Source organism: Corylus avellana, chromosome 10 (genome assembly GCF_965113065.1).
Source record: "Corylus avellana chromosome 10, dhCorAvel1.hap1.2, whole genome shotgun sequence".
Lineage (NCBI taxonomy): Eukaryota > Viridiplantae > Streptophyta > Magnoliopsida > Fagales > Betulaceae > Corylus > Corylus avellana.
In genome coordinates, this window is record NC_142499.1 from 19428452 (window position 1) to 19447865 (window position 19414).

Sequence of the window (19414 nt, forward strand, 5' to 3'; positions counted from 1 at the left end):
TTATTTGTATCAAAATTTAATGGCTTTTGTATAATATAATATTTTATCTCCCACTCCCACCGCATCAACTTTCTCTCAAGTTGCTGGAGTTGGGATAAGTTCAATTGATCCACCAACCAAGTAGATCCACCGTTCATTCCATCAACTATAAAAAAGCACTTATCCATTTTCCTTTCAAAAAAACACCTCTACTTTGAAGCCATCTTGCTTCTATCACAAGTATTGAGGATATGGCTGTAATTTTATCATAAATAAACGAAATTCTTTTAAAGTAGAATAAACTAAAAAGTAATAATATTTTTTTAAAAAAAAAATTAAAAATTAAAAAATGGAGAATCCGAGTACCAAAGCCGCGAAAGGGCCGCAAAGAGAAAAAGTTAAAGCTCGCCAATGGAACGAAGATACGAAGACGATGATAAAACAAAGAGGGGAAAATAAACGCGTAAAGTGAGGGACCATTGTCCGTATATAGCTATCAGCTCGTGTGAATAGCTATCGGCTCTAACCGTATAGTGGGACCCATCTCGAGCCTCACGCCCGCTCTTTGCCGCCCCTTCCTTCCCCGCTTGCTCGCCCACTCACTCTCACGGCTTAGAATTACGTCATACAGATTTTCAGGGACCAATTTCGGCTATTATTGAATGAATCCACAGAATAAAAATAAAAATCGGTTATTATTGGGCAGAGGGGCAGAGCCGAACGCCCACTCTCCACCAATCCTAACTACTATTCTCAGTTGCTCTCCTTTCCATAAAAACATTTGAAAATGTTATTTTTCATTTCCATCCATCACTCATTCATATTTTTTTAAAAATCCATCACTAAATTTGTAATTTTTGTATTGATAAATGTTTGGTTTCAATTTCTTTTGTCCATTTCTGCACAAAAGATATGCAAATCCACAATCGATACTATAGGGCTCACGTACATGTACTAACAATTACAATTTTATCTTCAAAATAAATAAATAAATAAAAATTAAAAATTTTAGGAGGTCACCCCTCACCAACCGAGAGATGAGAGGTGACCGTCCACCCCTCATTGGTTGGGTCAACTAGCCTTCCATTGTCATAACAAAAACAATTAATCGTTCCTCATTAAGCGAGGAGTGGATGTCTCAAAAAAGAATAACCAATTGTCTGTCATGCTCTCCCACATTGATGAGGGGCGATCGGTCACCTCGTCGAAGGGTAGCATGAGGGGAGCCACCCAGCCCTCAATTGGTGAGGTGCAACTCATTTTTTTCAATTTTTATTTTAGGATAAAATTATAATCGTGCATGAGTCATTAGCAATGCCACATGTCAATTGGTAATGGGTTGTAACATAGATCCACATGTACTTTTAATGGTTTATTTCAAAGTAAGAATCATTTTGGACAATTTGAAAACCACATGGACCTTCAAAATACTTTTAATACCACAAGACCCTTTTTTTTATTTTTTTAGTTTAAGAAAAGGTAATGTATTTCTATACAATATTTATACAAGAATTATCTTGAAATTAGGAAGATTCATGGCAGGTGATATGTTTGTGATTATCTCCATCCAAACTTATTTTGGCATATGAAGTTTATAATTTTGATTATACAAGGAATAACAGGATGGTTTTGGAAGTACGACAATATGTTTTTGTCGACTTTCATATATTTAGAAAATGTGCATTTATGTTCAACCATTTCCTTATCCAAACCAAATCTTAACTTTCTCCAGCTTGCAAGCAAACGTTACAGCTTTGTTTGTTTATATGTTTTTTATTGGTGTTTTCATATGACATAAAGATAAAATTCAGGGAAAACTTTACTTAACTTCTATAAACTTTCATCACATTTCTATTTATTCCTATAAGCTTCAAAGAATCAAAATCTCTCAATTAAGTGTATTCATTTTTCATTCATTTTTTTTTTTCAATTAGGATTTGAGGGGCATGTCAAAATTTTCAAAATACCACATATTTTTTAGGAAAAAAAAATATGCAAGGATTTAGGCGTTGGTCAGGATTTAACAAAATTTGCAAATATACCCACATGAATCTTCGAAGAAAAAAATTATTTTCTTTTTAAAATAGGGGTATTTTGTAAATGTTGACACGATTTAACAAAAATCCTAAAATATGGGCGAAATTGAAAAAAAGAAAAAAAAAAAAAAAGAAAAAGAAAAAAAGAAAGATGCACTAAATTGAGTTTTTAAAGTTTATGAGAGTAATTGCAAAAAAGGACAATTCATGAGGTTAAGTAGAGTTTCCCCTCAAATTTACTTATATATTTTTAGAAATATTTGTGTTTAGAATATTCATTAATATTTTTATTTTAAGAAAAAAAATAAAAAATGTAGCAAATGCAACGGTAGATTTTCTCCACAAAAGAGACTTGGAAAGTAAAGAATTAAGAGACAAGCAAGCAAGGTAAAGCTTGTTTGGGAGTGCGTTTAATAATTAAAAAGTCAATTTGAGAAAGAAAAAAATATTCGTTTGGTAAAAAAAATTAAAATTATTTTTAAGGGTCAAAAAAGCTTAAGAATTGTCAAAACGCTTTTGGTCAAAGTTTAAAAATGAAGTTTTCGCACCAAAAAAAAAAAAAAAAAAAACCACATTTTGACTTAAAAACTGTATTTTTTAAACGCAATTCTAAACAAACTAAAAAACGTAAAGACGTTTAAATCCAGAGAGGGGAAAGGTAACATAATATAACATAAAATAATACTAACACATTATTATTATTATTATTATTATTATTATAAGGGTAAGAGTAAGGTTGAGGATGTGATGTCGCATCAATGCCGGCTAAAGGCATGTGAGGTTCCTTTGAGTCGGTTGCTGGGAGTCAAAGGCCCATGGAGAGTGTCTCATGATTCAACGTTCAAACTCTCCTTTTTGTCCATCCAAAAGGCCCAACTCCCATGTGATCCGAATTATTGTTTTCCTTCATCTTTTGCTTCTTCCACACTATTCCCTCCGCTTCCACATGTACCACGTCCGTTGTCTACCATTAAGCGTTTCCACTTGTCCCCCTCAAATCTTTTATTTCTATATCTTTCCCCTTCAAATCAAATACATTTTTAATTACTATTCAATACTTATTTATAATATACAAACATAAATGTTATATACTACATTTTTATTTCACAATTATCTCGTAATAAGTTTAAATGTTATGTACCATGTGCCAATGTTGGCCGGTGCCCATCATCTCTTCCACTTCGGTCACTGCTGATTTGTTAGTTGTGTTGTTTGTTTTGAATAATAGTTTTCTCTTTAAATCCGCTATCGTGAGCGACTACGAGAAAAATAATGTAATTTTTTCGACCGTTTTTGGTGGATGAGGAGTAGATCTAGTATTCTCAGGAGCAAATCTGTGCTTTTATGGCGGTTTTTCTGTTGAGGCTGAATTTTCTCTGTTTTTTGTTGTCTGTATTTTTGTTTAAATAATGATTGTCTAGACTTTTGGATTGTAGATGTGATATGTTTTCAGAGCGAAGAAGATGAGCTACTTATGCATTGAGTTGATTCTGTTTAGAACAGATCTGGTGTTACAACTGAAAAGTAGTCATAGACTAACGAAATTGATGTCATAAATAGATCTTGAATGTTTGATTTTTATGTAAGCATTTATGATTTGTAACTTTGTAGCTTCGACTATAATTTTTTAGAACTTTTTGCTCTATGATATAAGAGCGTTATGCTCGTGATCCTGATACTAAAATTTTTTCAAAAAAATAAATTCACAGTCTATTTTATATATATCATTTTCTTGTCTTTATTTATATTATATTTATTATCCTGCCGGCCGTACCTCCTTACACCAGCTGATGGAGGCGCTCGAATTAAAACGGCTTAACTTTCACTCAATAAGCCATAACAATAATCTATTAATACTTACCCGCCAAAATAGAAAATATATAATAAGAAAATCATACCGTTTTATTTCATTTTCAGCCTTCAACTAAATCTTAATTTTAATTAACCAGAATATGTTTGATGCAATATATGACACGCGTCACACGGGGGACACTCGTGTTGCTTTCACATTGCACCAATTTTTGCTAATATATATTCTCATTCGTCAATGATCGGTCGATATTCAGTCTCGGCACCGGTGCCACGTGTTCATCGGAATCGAAGGCGGTGAAATAGTTGATAAGGTGGGTGCAGTTTGACACGTAAGGCCTAGCTAGGTAAAAAGGTTGGAAGGTGTCCCACTCAACGACCAACCAGATCTAGCGAATCGGCCACATCAGCAAACGCAATGAAGTGTGCTTCAACCACACAGCACCAACCATGCATGCCGATTTTGCCAAAGACATGTGAACGTGACACCAATATCGCCACCGGAACCAATCTCCACGTAGGCATGTGAATGTGATGATTCCATTTTTATCCATTTTACCTTATTTCACACGGCTATGACACACAAGAAAAAAAGAAATATATAGATTATTATGGCCTATGGGTCTCCAATATCTCTCTCTTTTTTTTTTTTTTTTTTTTTTTTTTAAGGGTAAAATTTTCTTAACTTCCTCAAACTACCACCTCAATGACAATCTACCCCCAAATTATTAATTACGACAATTTACCTACCAAACTACCAAAACAATGACAATGTACCCTAAAATGCTAGCAAAATGACGAAATTACCCTTATAAAATTTTTAATAAGACAAAAATACCCTTAAAATTTTAAATTTAGTATTTTTATTTTTATTTTAGTAAGAGTAATTTTGTTTTTTTTTTTTTTTTTTTTTTTAAATTGGAGGTACATTGTCATTGTTTTGGTAGTTTAGAGGGTAGATTGTCATTGGGGTGATAGTTTGAAGAGGTTAATGGACTTTACCATTTTTATTATTATTATTATTGGCTAGCCAGAGACGAAGCTATGCACAAACCGGGATGGGCCATGGCCACCCCAGTTTTACAATTTTTTTTTAATTAATTTTACTTTAAAAATTTGCATTTAAAACAAAATCTTTTAACTTGGCTGTGAACTTAAAAGAAAGCAGTCAATTCACAATTTTATGTTTGGCCTAGACAAATAAAAACAGTCCAAATTTTTTAAGAATACTTTGTGCCTCTCAAACAAGAAAAATCCATACGTCCATAATGCCCCAAATCCATGAATTAAAATGCCCTACGTCTTTTCCCAAAATCCATATTGTTTTCTAGAGTGCAATATGCATACGAGGATAATGCGTTTTTTCGTAGAGCTAAGGGTAGGGTTTACTTAATAAATACTAATTTTATTTTTTATATGTTGATTTAATATTTAATATTCATATATTTATCATTCATTCTTTAACCTTCTATTTTAATATATTTCTCATTCATACTTTGGCGTCTGTCGATAAAAATTCTTAATTCCATCCCTGAATGTATTGCTGCTGGGATTTCATTTATATATTCTATAATCTTGGATGGTGGGTGATTTTCAGCTGTCCTTTTGACTTAATTTGCATACACCTCTTGGGATCCAAATTCCAAACTCACATGAGATTCTATTATTATTATTATTTTGTATGTTTGTTAAATGTTAATAGTGTTCATATATATAACTTGTGGACTTAATTAAAGACCCTAAACGATGGAGGACAATGCATGCATCCCACTAATTACTAAGATAGCCCTAATCATGAGCTCCTATATTTTCTTAAAAAGTCGGTGAGCATGCTGCAGCTACAAGACATTGTCCTTTTTTTGTGGGGCTTTCACTCCAATATTAATCTCTCTCAATTGGGATCAAAACCAATTTTGGTTTAAATTTTGATACAATATTGGGAATAACTTTTATAGAAATTCAACACAAATCAAATTTTTTTGTACTCTTCATTTAAAGATAGACGTACACATCAGCGTAAAAAGCAACAGAAAAGTTTAAGATGAAAATTTCTCTCCGACTCTTCACCGATGACGGATTCTTTTCCCGCATTGGCATCTCTATATATGTTGGAATTTAAAAATCAAAGTTTTTTCATGTACACGAGATTATCTTCTTGGGTATAGCTAGGTGTGAGTTGGCCTGGGGGCCAAAGAGAATGGTATACAGCTCACTTAGATTTATGAGACATGACTGTATTGTGTTATATATACTAAAAATTGATGAGTTTGGTCGGGTTCTGTAACTCTTCCATGCAAAAGGATAGTACCTAAAAGTCAATTGTTCCGTACCAACATGATATGTTCTTAATTTAATTTAAGCATTGCCAAATGCTTTTAAAATTGTCGGTGAGTCGTATTTTTTTTTTTTTTTTTTGAGAAGCATTATAAAACGACTTGCTGTTGTGATCAAGGAATATATCTCACATGCATTTTTACTTTGATAATATATATATATATATATATTTTATCTTTCTGTCGAAGACTTTTAACATTTCTTATGTATCACTGCACACTTATCCTCTTCTTGCTTTCATTTGTCAAAAGTTTTATTTTTAAATTCATAAAGATATGTATATGTGATTTTCTTATTCAATTAATTAGTATTTGTGAGAGAAGGTTGTGGGTATTTAATTTTCTATGGCGAGTAATGAGCCACAGTAATCGAATGATCGAATAGTTGACCGTACTTGTAGTGTAAGGCTTGAGAATTCTTTCCATTTTTTTTTTTTTTTAATGCTTCAGATTAATTATAAGATCGATGTTAATTGCCTCCTGCAAGTTTTAAATTTGATTTAAATTTTGAAATGATTTTTCAATTTTAATCATTACAAAACTAATAATATAAAATATATATTATCAAACTAATGATTATGCTCTGCAAAGTAAAATTTAAAGTTAGACAAAGCTTCATGAGAGCATTTTGGAGCCCTTGTTACTCAACAATTAATACAAGCCATCGATCACTAACTAGTTGTATTCAAGTGTATATATATATATATATATTTTTTCTTTCTCATAATAGGTTGATTATGTTTTCTTGCAAGAATATTCATCATTTAGGGTTGGATATTTGATTATCGTACTAGTATTTTCCCCACCTACTTCAGTTTTTCTATAAATAAAGACATTTGTATTATAAATAGTAAAATTTTAGCAAATTCGATTTGTCAGTCTCCTTTTAACAAACACCGAAGCACCATTATCAGTCTCCTTCCTCTTTCTTGCTTTTGCTAGAATTCTCTGTATTTTATTATTTGCCATAAATTTCTGCATCAAGCAATATTGGTTGTATTGGTTGTAATAAGTAGTTACAAGTGTAAAAAACATGATTAACATGGGCAAAACTTGTTGGTAAAGCATGAAGATGGAAATAATGGATCCTTCCCACATGAGAAAGAGGGATCGATCGAGGGATATTGTCATGGGTATTTGAAGCAAGAGTGCAAGGAGCTACAATTGCATGTGCGTCAACCTTATTGAAGGGGGACAAATAGACACCACATGAGACTTCGATTTGTTTGCCTCATGACTCATGACCCATCAATCTCTGCATCCATGTGATCATCATCATCATCATCATGGCCTAAATAGAAACAACCCACAATGACGCATGCATCATCCTCCCAATTCCCCACGTTTAATTATCACCATACCATAATTATCAAACTCTATTAATACGGCTCTCATGCTTCATGATTTTCATATATATATATATTCAAATGCATTAATAGTTGGTTGGCGGTGATTGGGCCAAAGACAAAGACAGAAGTTTGGCTCGTACTACAAACATAGGATCTGCAGAAAGGATATGTGGGGCATGGAAATTTCAATTTTAGAGAAGATTTGGAAATCAAATTGCTCACAATTAAGTTACCACCTTTTGGGTGAGTTATGAGGAATTTGTACGTAGCTAAGATTCAAGATAGTACTCCTGATTATTTATTTTTTTAATGAATATGTCAATAAAATTAATTTGGTAATTGGGATTTGATATAACTTACTAGAGGAGAATTTAAAAAGGCATAGTAATTAATTAAATTGCCGACAAGAAATGAAACTTATGTCAATTCTTGCAGGATGGCATCTTAATATTTCGATTAATGTTGTCGCCAGTAGCTTTCACACCATTCAAGTACTGATTGCGGTTTTCCTTGAATATTCTTTTGTGGTCCTAAATTCTTTTTTCTTGGATTTTAATGGCTAGATTAATGTGGTGTTTTATTTTGGTTTAAAATAAACTGACACGTGTTCAAAACAAAATACCTATGAATTATCGTATACTCTATTAAAGAAAAATATGTGTTTTAGATAAGCAAAACACAAGCCATTGAACGTGACTTTGGGGTCATATTAATTAGTTAAACTTAAATTAACACAATTTGAAAATTATTGTACACAATCTGCTTAGAGATCCTCTAAAGGGCCATCGTCCAATAATTGAGTTTCAATTAGGATGTTCTTCCTCCCTGGCTCTCAAAAGGTAGGTAGCTAGTGACTCCTATTTGATGGCCAACAACCACTACTACAGACCTAAGTACATTTGTTGATACCTAACATGCAGGACCAAAGCAGTTGGCCTCACAAAATGGTGGCAGCAGCACTGCATTTGTTGGCCACTGGGGTCTTGTTAGTACACTAATTACTAAGAGGGAGTGAGTGATAGTTTGATATATATTGGCGTTGAAGAATGTTATTTAATAAACTTTTGTATGATTGCCATACAACTGAATAATGTGAGAGTGGTTTATTTTTACTGTCACATCATTCAGTTGTATGACAGTTAAACAGAAGTTTACTAAATAGATTTTTTTTTTTTTTAATTTTTTATTTATTTTTATTGATGGTAGGTTAGAGCCTATAAAAATGAAATAGTAGTTACAAGAGTTGACATATCATATTCATAAATTTAAGCTTTGGGTATTCATTGCTTAAATGGTATCTCACTCAATATATCATATATGAAGAGGTATATGCTCCCACAAGTCAAAGAGATACTAGTTCATTTGTTTATTTTCATGTAACTATGTATGCTAACATCTATAGATATATAGGAGAAAACCCAATTGACACCAAGTGCCCGCTTGGTTAATGGAGAATGAGTGTCTTAAATGTATGGATTTAGTAAGTATATTGACACCAAGGGAGTTGAGGGGTGGTTGAGTAGAGTAATGCTATTTAATAGAGTATTATACGACTATTAAATCATTATTTTTTTTTACGAACATTAATCTAAGGATTGATTTTCATTGCTACATTATCAAGTTATATGACTGTCGCATAACAGTCCTACTAAATAGCATTACTCGATCGACCAACCTCAACCAGTTTCATTGGGGTGGCTATCCCGAGCAGTCTTGGCCGACCATCTGTTGAATTTTTTTTCTCTTCCTTTGAATGTTGACATAGCTCGATTTGGGCTGCTCATTCTTCATCCAAGGAATTACATATTCTTGTATTTCTTTAAAATTGAGAGACCTCAATCCTTGAGGGGCAACAACCACAACTACCGACTAACTACCTCTCAAAACTCATCATGCCAGCCTAACAGGTCAAAACTCAAAAGCAATTAGCTCCACAAAATGGTGACAAAGGTGCTGTACTGGGTGGCCACTCGGGGTCATGTGTTAGTACACCCGGATCAGCAAATCCTAGCCCATCCCATCATCATCATCATCTATTGCAACTTTTGATGCAAGTTCTAAATCATGTGAAACCCTAAAAGAATTATTAACTGAAATTTGTTTCTCATGAAAGATCTTGTGGAGTGAATCTCGTGATATTCTGGCGATTGTTCAATGTGCCCCTGCCACTGCCATTTCCCAATATACTATCGATTTCCCAGAGCCTGTGAGGACTTTTAATCATTCCTTCGTTGATAGACAGAATTAATCCCCCCAGCTCCCTATCTCTTTCATGCCTGTATCACTACCTTTGTCTGTTTCAATGGAAATGAAGCTAAGGAATATGCCAGTACTACCAGTTTAGGCATTATGATGACGAATCATGTTGTTTTGTCTATGGCATAAAATCTATTGTCTACCCTATTTTCAAAAATTTCGGAGGTCAGTATATCTGCAAGATGACGTTTTCTACACAAATAATATTTTCACACATCAAAATTATAAATCTCGTCTTGTAGTTCCAACAGGAGATGCATCAGAGCGAGTGCCCCAAGTCTATCCAGTTGGCAACCTTTTTAACTTCCATGAGTAATTCCCAGTTCCAAAGCAAGCTAAAGTGTTATCGATACTGACACCTACACCAGGGATCTTGGAAGCTATTGGTTCCTCTCTTGTTAGATTATCGGATCCGTAAAATGTTCTTTTTCAGAAAATATTTTTTTAATTTTTCCACGTATGAAAAATGAGGGACGACAAAAATCAGTTTGCAACTTCCAGCAACCTCCTGCAAAGATTCAACAATTTGAGAAGGAAAAAATCAAAACTCAAAAAATAATTTATGAAATTAAAAATTGAAAATCATTTATCAAAACTAAATAAGCTTTTTTAGTCAAACTGAAAATATTTTCAATTTACTATTATTTTCAGTTACACCAAACACCGAAAAATATAAAAATATATTTTTTTAAAAAATATTTAACGCCGAAATAAATAGAGCATAAAAAAATAAGCCAAGAAAATTGCCAATCCCAGCCTCGCATATGGCAACAGGCAATTAAGCAAATGAAATGCCAGTTTTACTCTCACCTAGAAAACAGAACACTCGAGCAAAACTCATATCAGTCTGCTAATGTAATTCGTATGAAATTTGTGATAGAAGGTATATTAGCTTTTTTCTTCTTTTGGGATACAAGAGAAGAAAGTGATAAAAACTTGATATACCATATTGTTACTTTCACTTGGGGCTACACTAACAGAGATATAATATATGGTATACATGACTACAGTGAGCCACTGAGAGGTCTCCTTTGTATAGATCAGCATTGAAGAACAAAATCAACATACAGAAATAAATGACCAACCCACCTTAGCCATGTATCAATCAAAATCTACAGAACGAGAAATGCCTTGAAGCTATTCTTGATCCATCAGATTTGTGGTTTCTGGGACATGGTTCGACATAGAGATGGAATTTGAATCAATGTATGCTTGTCATGGAACACAACACGGGCAGTCGCTTCTGCAGATGGCGATGTTTATGAACATTCTTCTTGAAAAGTGATGTTTTGGCTGTTTGACAGTATGTCTCAGCACTTCTAAAGGTTGCAGAGGTTATAATCATTCTGTAACAAAACAATGAAGCTACGGCAAGTAAATTCTCATTCTCCCAAAATATCAGCAAAGACCAACTTTGGTGTTGGTGCAAGTAATACAAACCCGGTATATGGGAAAAAACGCTTCTTTGATGATAAGTTCCAGCCAAAAGAATCTCTTTGTATCCCTCAAATAACCTCCTTAAGCTCAAGAAAGTCGTCACGTGGATGAGCTTCTTCGACTCGAACTACTACTTCATCTCCAATCTGTGATCCCACAGAGACCGATAAAGAAGCTTGAAATCCCACCTGCAAAGATTGAATATTGATTCAGAAAAAAATATATATATATATATATATTCCATTGTAGTTGCGAGGCGATCCAATCTGTGATGGAAACTGCAAAAGCTTTAGAATTTCAAATCAAATAAATAAACTAAAAAAAGAGGTTGAGGTGGGAAGGGAAAAACAACATACAAAGATAAACATGCTACAGAGACGAAAGCCATAAAGACCTCATGGATGCTGCAATTTATGTATGATGCCCTGTCCTGTAATTGCATATTCTGCTTCTACTTCTGCATCTTCTTCTTCTTGGCTAATACAGATGAAATGTTTATTTCCAATTTCTACTACTTTTAATATAAAACTTACACCAAGGGCATGGGCGATAGTATCAGTTTGAAAATTTGTTTAGAGTGGTGCGGTGAAATATTAATTCATTATATAATAGCATTTAATCGTAATGGCTGGAGGTGCGACAATACATGTTTAGAGAAAGATTGGAACATACTTGTCTCATTCAATCAGGAACTATGCGTAAAAGAGAGGAAATGTCGAATAGCATGGAGTGAAATTGAGATTGTGGGGAAAATAAGGTTATGATGGCGTCTGGGCTGAGGCAGAAAAGATAATTAAAGCTCTCTAAAGAGATAATATAAGCAATCCCCCAGGCTCAGTTTGTGTGATTGTTTATAATATTTATATGCCTAAAGAGCATCAAAGATGAGCACAGTCAGCTGGTTGAACAACCAAATTGAGATCAGCCAGCTGATGATTGCATTTTGACGTGCGAAGGCAACAAAAATTGATGAAACCAGTTAAGCAAGTAGACCTGAGCCTGGATGAGTTAAAGTTACTCATCATTGAGGCGAAGGTTTATATGTTCACATTGGTTTCTATGTTCACATCATCACCAAATATCTTTCTCAGCTTCATCTCGTAAACCTCAGTCCTGCATCTCCAGTGTGACTTTAGGAGGGGTTTATACTATTTATTTGCACCACCGTCAAATCAAGTTAGCGAATTTCTGTCCCAACAATGGCAAGAGCGTTACCATGGCCTATACTCTTTATAGTCCAATCACCCTAAAAAACTTCAAACACTTTTGCACTACTTGACATAATGTATAAGAAAGATTTTTGAAGGATGCAATCACCCTAACAAATAAAAGCGTACCTCAACTAACAATAAGGCTGCAACCCGATCTTTAATGAATCTCAGGATCAATGCACGATATCTTCTTCCTTTTGGTTGCCTTCTAAAGTATTCTAATATCCAATACCGGAGACTACTGCCAAATAGCCTCTTTGCTACTCTAGAGTGCATGTTTACACTTGATGCAATCCCTTCTAGCTGACCGGCTGAGAAAGGAAGAGATTCACCCCTAAGATATGCTTTGACCTGCCCGTACACAGGAATTTATAAAAATGTCAAAAAAAAAAAAAAAAAAAAAAAAACAGAATCGTCAATGTACATACACATAGGACATTCATATGCTATGACAGGACCAAACAAAATGAACCTGATAATGTGCAAGAAGATCCATATATCTACGAATAGGAGATGTAAACTGAACATAACCAGGAAGTCCCATAATCCCATGGCGTATAGGCTTCCTGAAATCAATTTCAGCAGCACGCATTACTTTAACAATGGCAAAGCTCCTAACGGGTCCCTCTGGAAGATGTGCAAATGCAGATAGATCAATATTTGACTGGGGCTGTCCTCTGTAGGGTAAGGGAATGTTATTGCAACAACCAAATGTGGCTATAACTTCCCCACAGAGTATCATCATCTCAGAGACCAGTCGCATTGCAGGGTCTGCTTGGTTTTCGACGTAAAGATTGATAATAGGCTCTGGATCATCTGGGTTAGCCACCTTGATGCGTGTGTCTAATGTGGCTGTGTCAACTCCACCCTGAAAAATCCATAAAAAATCAATGTCACAGAAGAAAGAGAGGTGATCAGACAAATTATGTGGTGTAAAAGACCCCATCCAAAGTGTACAAGATGGAATCTTATTTTATCCAATCTTTTTACGAAACTTTCTAGAACCCTTGAGTGGCAAAAAGGACGTAGTTTGAAGTGCAACGCAGCTCCCTGGATAAATACAATCTCGAGTGCTTGTCATCCAAAGTTTACGAAACTTTCTAGAACCCTTGAGTGGCAAAAAGGATGTAGTTTGAAGTACAACGCAGCTCCCTGGATAAATACAATCTCGAATGCTTGTCATCCAAAGTTTAGTGCATGTTACCACGACTAAGATATCATCTATTAGCCTCTAATCAAATCACAATAGATCTAATCCTTTCATGACTTCTTATGATCTTAACTAAAAGAAATATATAATTTGTGCTTCATCTGAATGCATATTCGACTGTGAATATCGTGTACTGTAAATTCATCATATAGTGTGGAAAAGCACAGAATAAAATAGACATATGTACTTCATATGAATGCATATTCGACCGTGAATATCTTGTACTGTAAATTCATCATATAGTGTGGAAAAGCACAGAATAAAATACATATATGTTACATCCCTCAGTTAAGTGTAAGCTATGGATGTGGAAGCAACATTCTCAATTCAAAACTGTGAAATGTATCTATGTTAAATCAGAGTGCTTGTATATACGAGTTTTTCTTTTTTTCTTTTTGAATATTCATGAACTTCTTTGGATTCTACATGGATTTTAACTCATACCATAGCAAGCTTCCTCAGAGTCCATGGATATTTGGAACCACCAACAGATTTCTTAGAACCTTAATGAACTGTGGATTCTTTTAGAGTTGAATTCATCTGATTATAACCTGTTGTTGTCGCCACTGAGACCGTAAAGTTGCTGCCTCGGATAGAATTTTCAGTTCAACCTCCTCTTCCAGGTTCAAATGAAGCAGCTCAGATGCACTCTCGTATGTCAGCATATAAGTGGGTTTGATTATTGAGTTGTCCACTGAGTACTCCGCAATGCTACAAAAGCATATAGAGTGTGAAGCAAATATCATTTGTAAGAAATCATCTTCAGATGCGTGTAGCTTCCATATGCGTATATCTCCAGGTCCACCAAGAGTAAAATACGTTGATCTTAATGATGATAAGAGGACTCAAAATTTTTAAATGTCACACATATCAGGGCAACAACCTCAAAAACTCTAAGGTCATATTCACGCGTCCTAAGAAGATTGTAACAATTGTATTCCAAACAGCAACTTAAACACGTGTTTCATCAGAAAATTATAGTAATGCGGGATCTCCTAAATTCCTAAAATTCCCTCATCACAAACAATTACCAGCGCATGGAATAAATAACATCACATACTTTCTTCTTTTTTCTTTTTTTTTTTTGGTAACTCGCAAACATAATTAACTCATCACAGAGCCAGTGTAGAACAAATGGACTCGTTCAAGTTCCAGAGGACATTCCCCATAAAAACTCAGCAAGGATATTTCTAGGTAGGATTTTATGGCCAAAAGATACAAACAAGTGGGCCCACAATCTTATAAGTCCTATAGACAAAGTAATGTTAAATTTTTACTAACTTTGAAAGAAAACATGCCAATAAACTAAAAGGTTTACCTGCCATCAGAACGCAGCACAACAGATACTGTAACAGCATTGCAGATCTCTCCTTGTTTCAAACTCATTCCCTCCATGGCAAGTTTCTCTGGAAACATTGGATAAGTGGCAGTTGGCAAGAATATAGAAGTTCCTCTTCTCATTGCCTCCCTACGCAAAGTGAATGATATCAAATATGAGTATAGGACAAGAATTAACTAACATCTCTTATAATATCTCAAAAGCTACCTGTCTACTTTGCTCCCAGGTTGCACAAATCTTGTTGCATCTGCAACATGTATCCAGATCTTAATCCGGCCATCTTGCAACCTTGTTGCACTCAGGGCATCATCAAGCTACATATAATTTACTCAGTTAGCCATTAGACACCATATTATGCCAGTAACTTCACTGAGAGTAGAAAAAAAATGTATTACCTCGTCAGCCTCATCAACATCAATGGCGTAAACCTTTAAGTGAGTGAGATCTTTTCTATCATTCTAAAGACAGAGCATCAAATAAGCATATAGTAACAAGAGATCCTGAAAGTCTAATAAAAGAACTCAGATATCACCCAATACTGAATCTTTTTTCCCACAGGGTTTAGTTGTTAAAAAGCAAACAGGAAAGTCTCTTGACTGCACAGAAGGATTGATTAACTACAGTCAAAATTTCAAAATTTTGAAAAATTGAATCTCAAAATTTCCTTGTAATGATTTTCTAAGAGCATGGATGATCATTCATACAAACCTGACACCCCATCCATCCCAAAATACATAGAAGTTTACAAATGGCAGGAATTGTAGTGAAACAAAATAAAAGTAATATCCTTCCTAAAATGCCCTTAGTTGAGTCAAGAAATGTGGATTCAAATGTGAAATTAAGGTGGATTCAAGTTTAAGGCTAATATAAAAAGTTAAATGGGTAGTTCTTTCATTTTCAATTCTCATATATTTTAGGACAGCCCAGAAAGGCAAGCACCTCATCTATTTTGGGACAGAGGGAGTATTCAACAATATAATTCTTGCACAGATATTTTAGAATTATTTGTAGACCAGAAAGCAGGCTTACCTCATCTGGATCAGATGACTCCAACAAAAGACTTTCAGCAGCTGATATTATCTCGTCCGAATGATCAGTAGAAATATTGAACTTTAAGAGATCAAGATTGACATGTACAGAAAAATAACCAATATCTATAAGGAGATTTACAGCTGTTGATGCTGTTCTCACAAGTCCCATTGCCTTGAGGATCTGAGAAGAAGAAAGGCACGTTATACAAAAGAATAACAAATTGGGTATGCAGTGGATATACATAGCATTTCAGAAACATCAAAGATCATTGGTTCAAGCTAAAACTTTCTACATTAGTTAATGGAAGGACTCATCTTGATCAGCCAATCAATTTAGGACAGAAGAAATATAAATTCACATGCAAAACTATAATAAACACAGTCAAGTTAGACATGTTACCATCCCAGCTGTTTTCTTTTGGTCGTCGTCTTTGCAGGCATCAATGGCATAAGATTCTAGAGATTCAATTTTGTGTCTAATTTTCTCTTCAACCATCCAAGAAGATTTGGGAAGTTTAGCTTCAGAAGGCATTGCCTTAGCAGATTTCAATAATTGTACAAACTCCTGCAGTTCTTTCTCAGCAGCCTCCTTAGCAAGCTTCCTACGTGAAAGTTCTTCTACCTAGTTTTCCAAACAAATGGGATACCATCTTATTAGAATTACTGAAATGAAAGGAAGCAATTAATCATTGTAAATTTTGTCACTCTGCTGACTGATTAAACTCCCACTATTTTTTATATATGATAATTCAAGAATTTATAAAACAAAGATGTAACACAGGGCAAAGCATCATTAATACAATACCAGACCTGGTTTCAGCACATTGTATAGTAGCAAACACAATGATGAAAAGCAGTTCAAAAGAGAGAACATCAGTTAAACAGGATGAAGAAGAGAAATATTTTCAACATAAGAGTTGGCAAGTCCAATTCTTTATATGCCAACCAACCCGAAACAACTGAGTTAATCAGGATCAGGAAGGTGTTTCTTTAAATGAGCTGGCTTCGGGTAACCAAAATTAACCTAATGCAGATTTGAAAGCATGATGATTTTAAAATTTGATATAAAGTTATATTTGGTTGGCTAATGGACAGAAATTTTTGGCTAAATCCTGACAAAAGTCTCATGTACAAATCATTTAAGTTTTAACCTCAACCAAATCTTAACCAGCCCCAACCCCAATAAATGACAGTTCTAACTAAGAGTGAACATGGTAAAACGTTTCTCATACTATTTTTTTTGATAAGTAAAACATTTCTCATACTAAGATGAAAACATTGAAAAAAGGGTCTTCCTATCTGCCAGAAAAGCAGAAAATGTCCAGCTGCTCAAAAGGGAGCAACATCAACCAGTGGCAGAAAAAAACCAAAAAATTATAATCTAGTCCTTCGTTATTGTAGCCCTACCAATTTATAGTTGAGCCAAATAATTCAATTAACACAGACTATATATATGTGTGTGTGTGTGTGTGTTGAAGCCAAATCTAACATGTACCTGCACAGTAGGTCGAGGCCCATATAAAGAACGTGAACCTTTTGTCTCCAGCACACTAAAGTATATTTCATCTTTTGATAACAAAAGATGGGTACAATAGCTCTCAAGAGGCTCCGCACAACCAAAAATCATCTGTTTAATAAGCTATAAGGTCATTGGAGAGCATCAGAGTGATGACATAGAAATTGGACAACCTAAAAAAGTCAATACCTCTGCTAATTCTTCGGTTGTCACCGACTTATTTTTTTCTAGAAGCTCAACCCAAGCAAACTCAAGCAGTGCTGGATCCTGCACCAAATCAACAAATACTGACTTCATTTGTAACACAAACAATGAAACAGAAAAAACAAATGAAAAATGTGTAGCTATCCTTTCGTAAGCAAGAACAAACCAAGTTATCCTGTGCTCTCTGAACAAAATCCAAAATCTCCATGTGATCGAAATTCTCAATGCCTGGAACAATGTATGTAATTTGTTGAGGTTTGATGGAGGATGTGACACCATTCTGCCCTTGGAAGATCAAGAACTAGTTAGATAAACTGGAAAGCCTAAGACTTCTGATGCATTTGATTCAAGAAACAATGAGTTCCAACACCTAGCAACCTATTCAACATGCCGCATTAGTTGTTTCGACTAGAACCTGATCATACACCATCCAGTTCTTCTTCCCGTCAGGTCTCTGAGCAACTGCCAGCAAGACCCTATCAGAATCCTTCTTGAACTCCAGCAGCAACCCTTTCTCTAGTGCTCGGTTTGATAGCTTATCTTCAAGAAGCTCTCCGCTGCTCGTTAATCCAATTCTGATATATTCGTTTTCGTTATATATTATCTGTAAGTATATGCTCGGAAACTACCAAGAGAGAATTGGAAATGATGAAAATGAATAATTTCTCGGAAATCAAACAGTTCATATCCAAATTTCTTCTAGAATCGTAATAAAACAACGTAACCGCAATTAAGGAAAGATTTAGTTTATAAGAAACCTACTTGGAGGCAGCGCAAACTCTCTTCCTCTTGCGCATGAATTCGAGCTCTTCCATGACGCTCTCGACGAGACTGTGAACCGAACAGCTCCGAACACCGGCATGGCCGAAAAACTTCCGATCGGGCCGCAATATCGAGAACCGGAATCCCAATTTGCAGTAGCGGCGAAGCGGAAAGGTGCTGAAACTGTACAATCGGCACCGGACCGCGGAGAGAGGAGGAGACGAAGCGGAGCGAAAGATAGCGCAGCTGTTAACGGCTCGAACAGCCATCTTTGTCTGGAAGAAAAGCCCAGTCCTTAGGGTTTCATGCGGTGAAGGAAGATTGAGAGAAAGGAAAACCTAGGGCCGTTTGAGAAGGAGCGAGAGGATTTGTTTGCTCTGAAAGAGTTTGTGAGAGAGAGCAACGCGAGCGAGCGAGCTTCTGCGCTGCTTGTCGACGATAAAGCTAAGCTGGTGTAGATGAGGTTACCGAAATGCGTTCGAGAACCCGTTGAAAGGCGCAAAGAGTGTCCAATGGGCTTTAATTATGAGCTGAAAATTGACCCACTTGGGCTTTGACTTGCATGACCGTTTTCAATGGAATCAGACCCTTCTAATAAGAAAGAAAGATCTCCTAATCTATGGGTGCTTTTGGTAGTGCATTTTTTAAAAAATAATCTGTGATTTTAAACTAAATTGTAATTTTAGGGTGTTTGGGATTGTGATTTTAAAATAGCAAAAAAATCTACGATTTCCATAAATTGATTAGAGGGTGCTTATTTGAAAAAGTGCGAATTTAAAACAAAATCACGATTTCTATTAAAAAGATATTTGGCGCAATAGTTACCTTTTTTTGAATGAAAATAAAAAAAATACTAAGAAGACCCACCTAAAATATATTAAAACCCTTCTTTTCTCTTTTTTTTTTTTTTCTTCATCCTCTCTGTCTCGTTCATCCTTTCTC

At 34.9% G+C, this 19414-nt stretch overlaps 1 protein-coding gene across 3 annotated transcripts; it reads right to left on the reverse strand.

Moving 5' to 3' along the window:
- Positions 1–9626: 9626 nt before the first annotated feature.
- Positions 9627–18927, reverse strand: EMB2730 (Ribonuclease II/R family protein). Of its 3 annotated transcripts, none has more exons than XR_009441287.2 (15): positions 18473–18927; positions 18126–18285; positions 17877–17990; positions 17696–17773; positions 17486–17617; positions 16391–16612; positions 15989–16171; positions 15355–15417; positions 15167–15273; positions 14939–15088; positions 14172–14331; positions 12883–13278; positions 12537–12761; positions 10852–11387; positions 9627–10270 (listed from the first exon to the last, which is right to left on the reverse strand). XR_009441287.2 is itself a non-coding variant. In XM_059606474.2 (14 exons), exons 1-14 carry the CDS (start codon positions 18739–18741, stop codon positions 11268–11270), a joined length of 2379 nt encoding a protein of 792 aa, XP_059462457.2. In that variant the 5' UTR covers positions 18742–18927; the 3' UTR covers positions 10622–11267. The 3 variants fall into 3 exon arrangements, 1 of the variants encoding a protein (XP_059462457.2); XR_009441286.2 differs by lacking the exon at positions 9627–10270 and having other exon boundaries at positions 10622–11108; positions 11203–11387; XM_059606474.2 differs by lacking the exon at positions 9627–10270 and having other exon boundaries at positions 10622–11387.
- Positions 18928–19414: the final 487 nt, after the last annotated feature.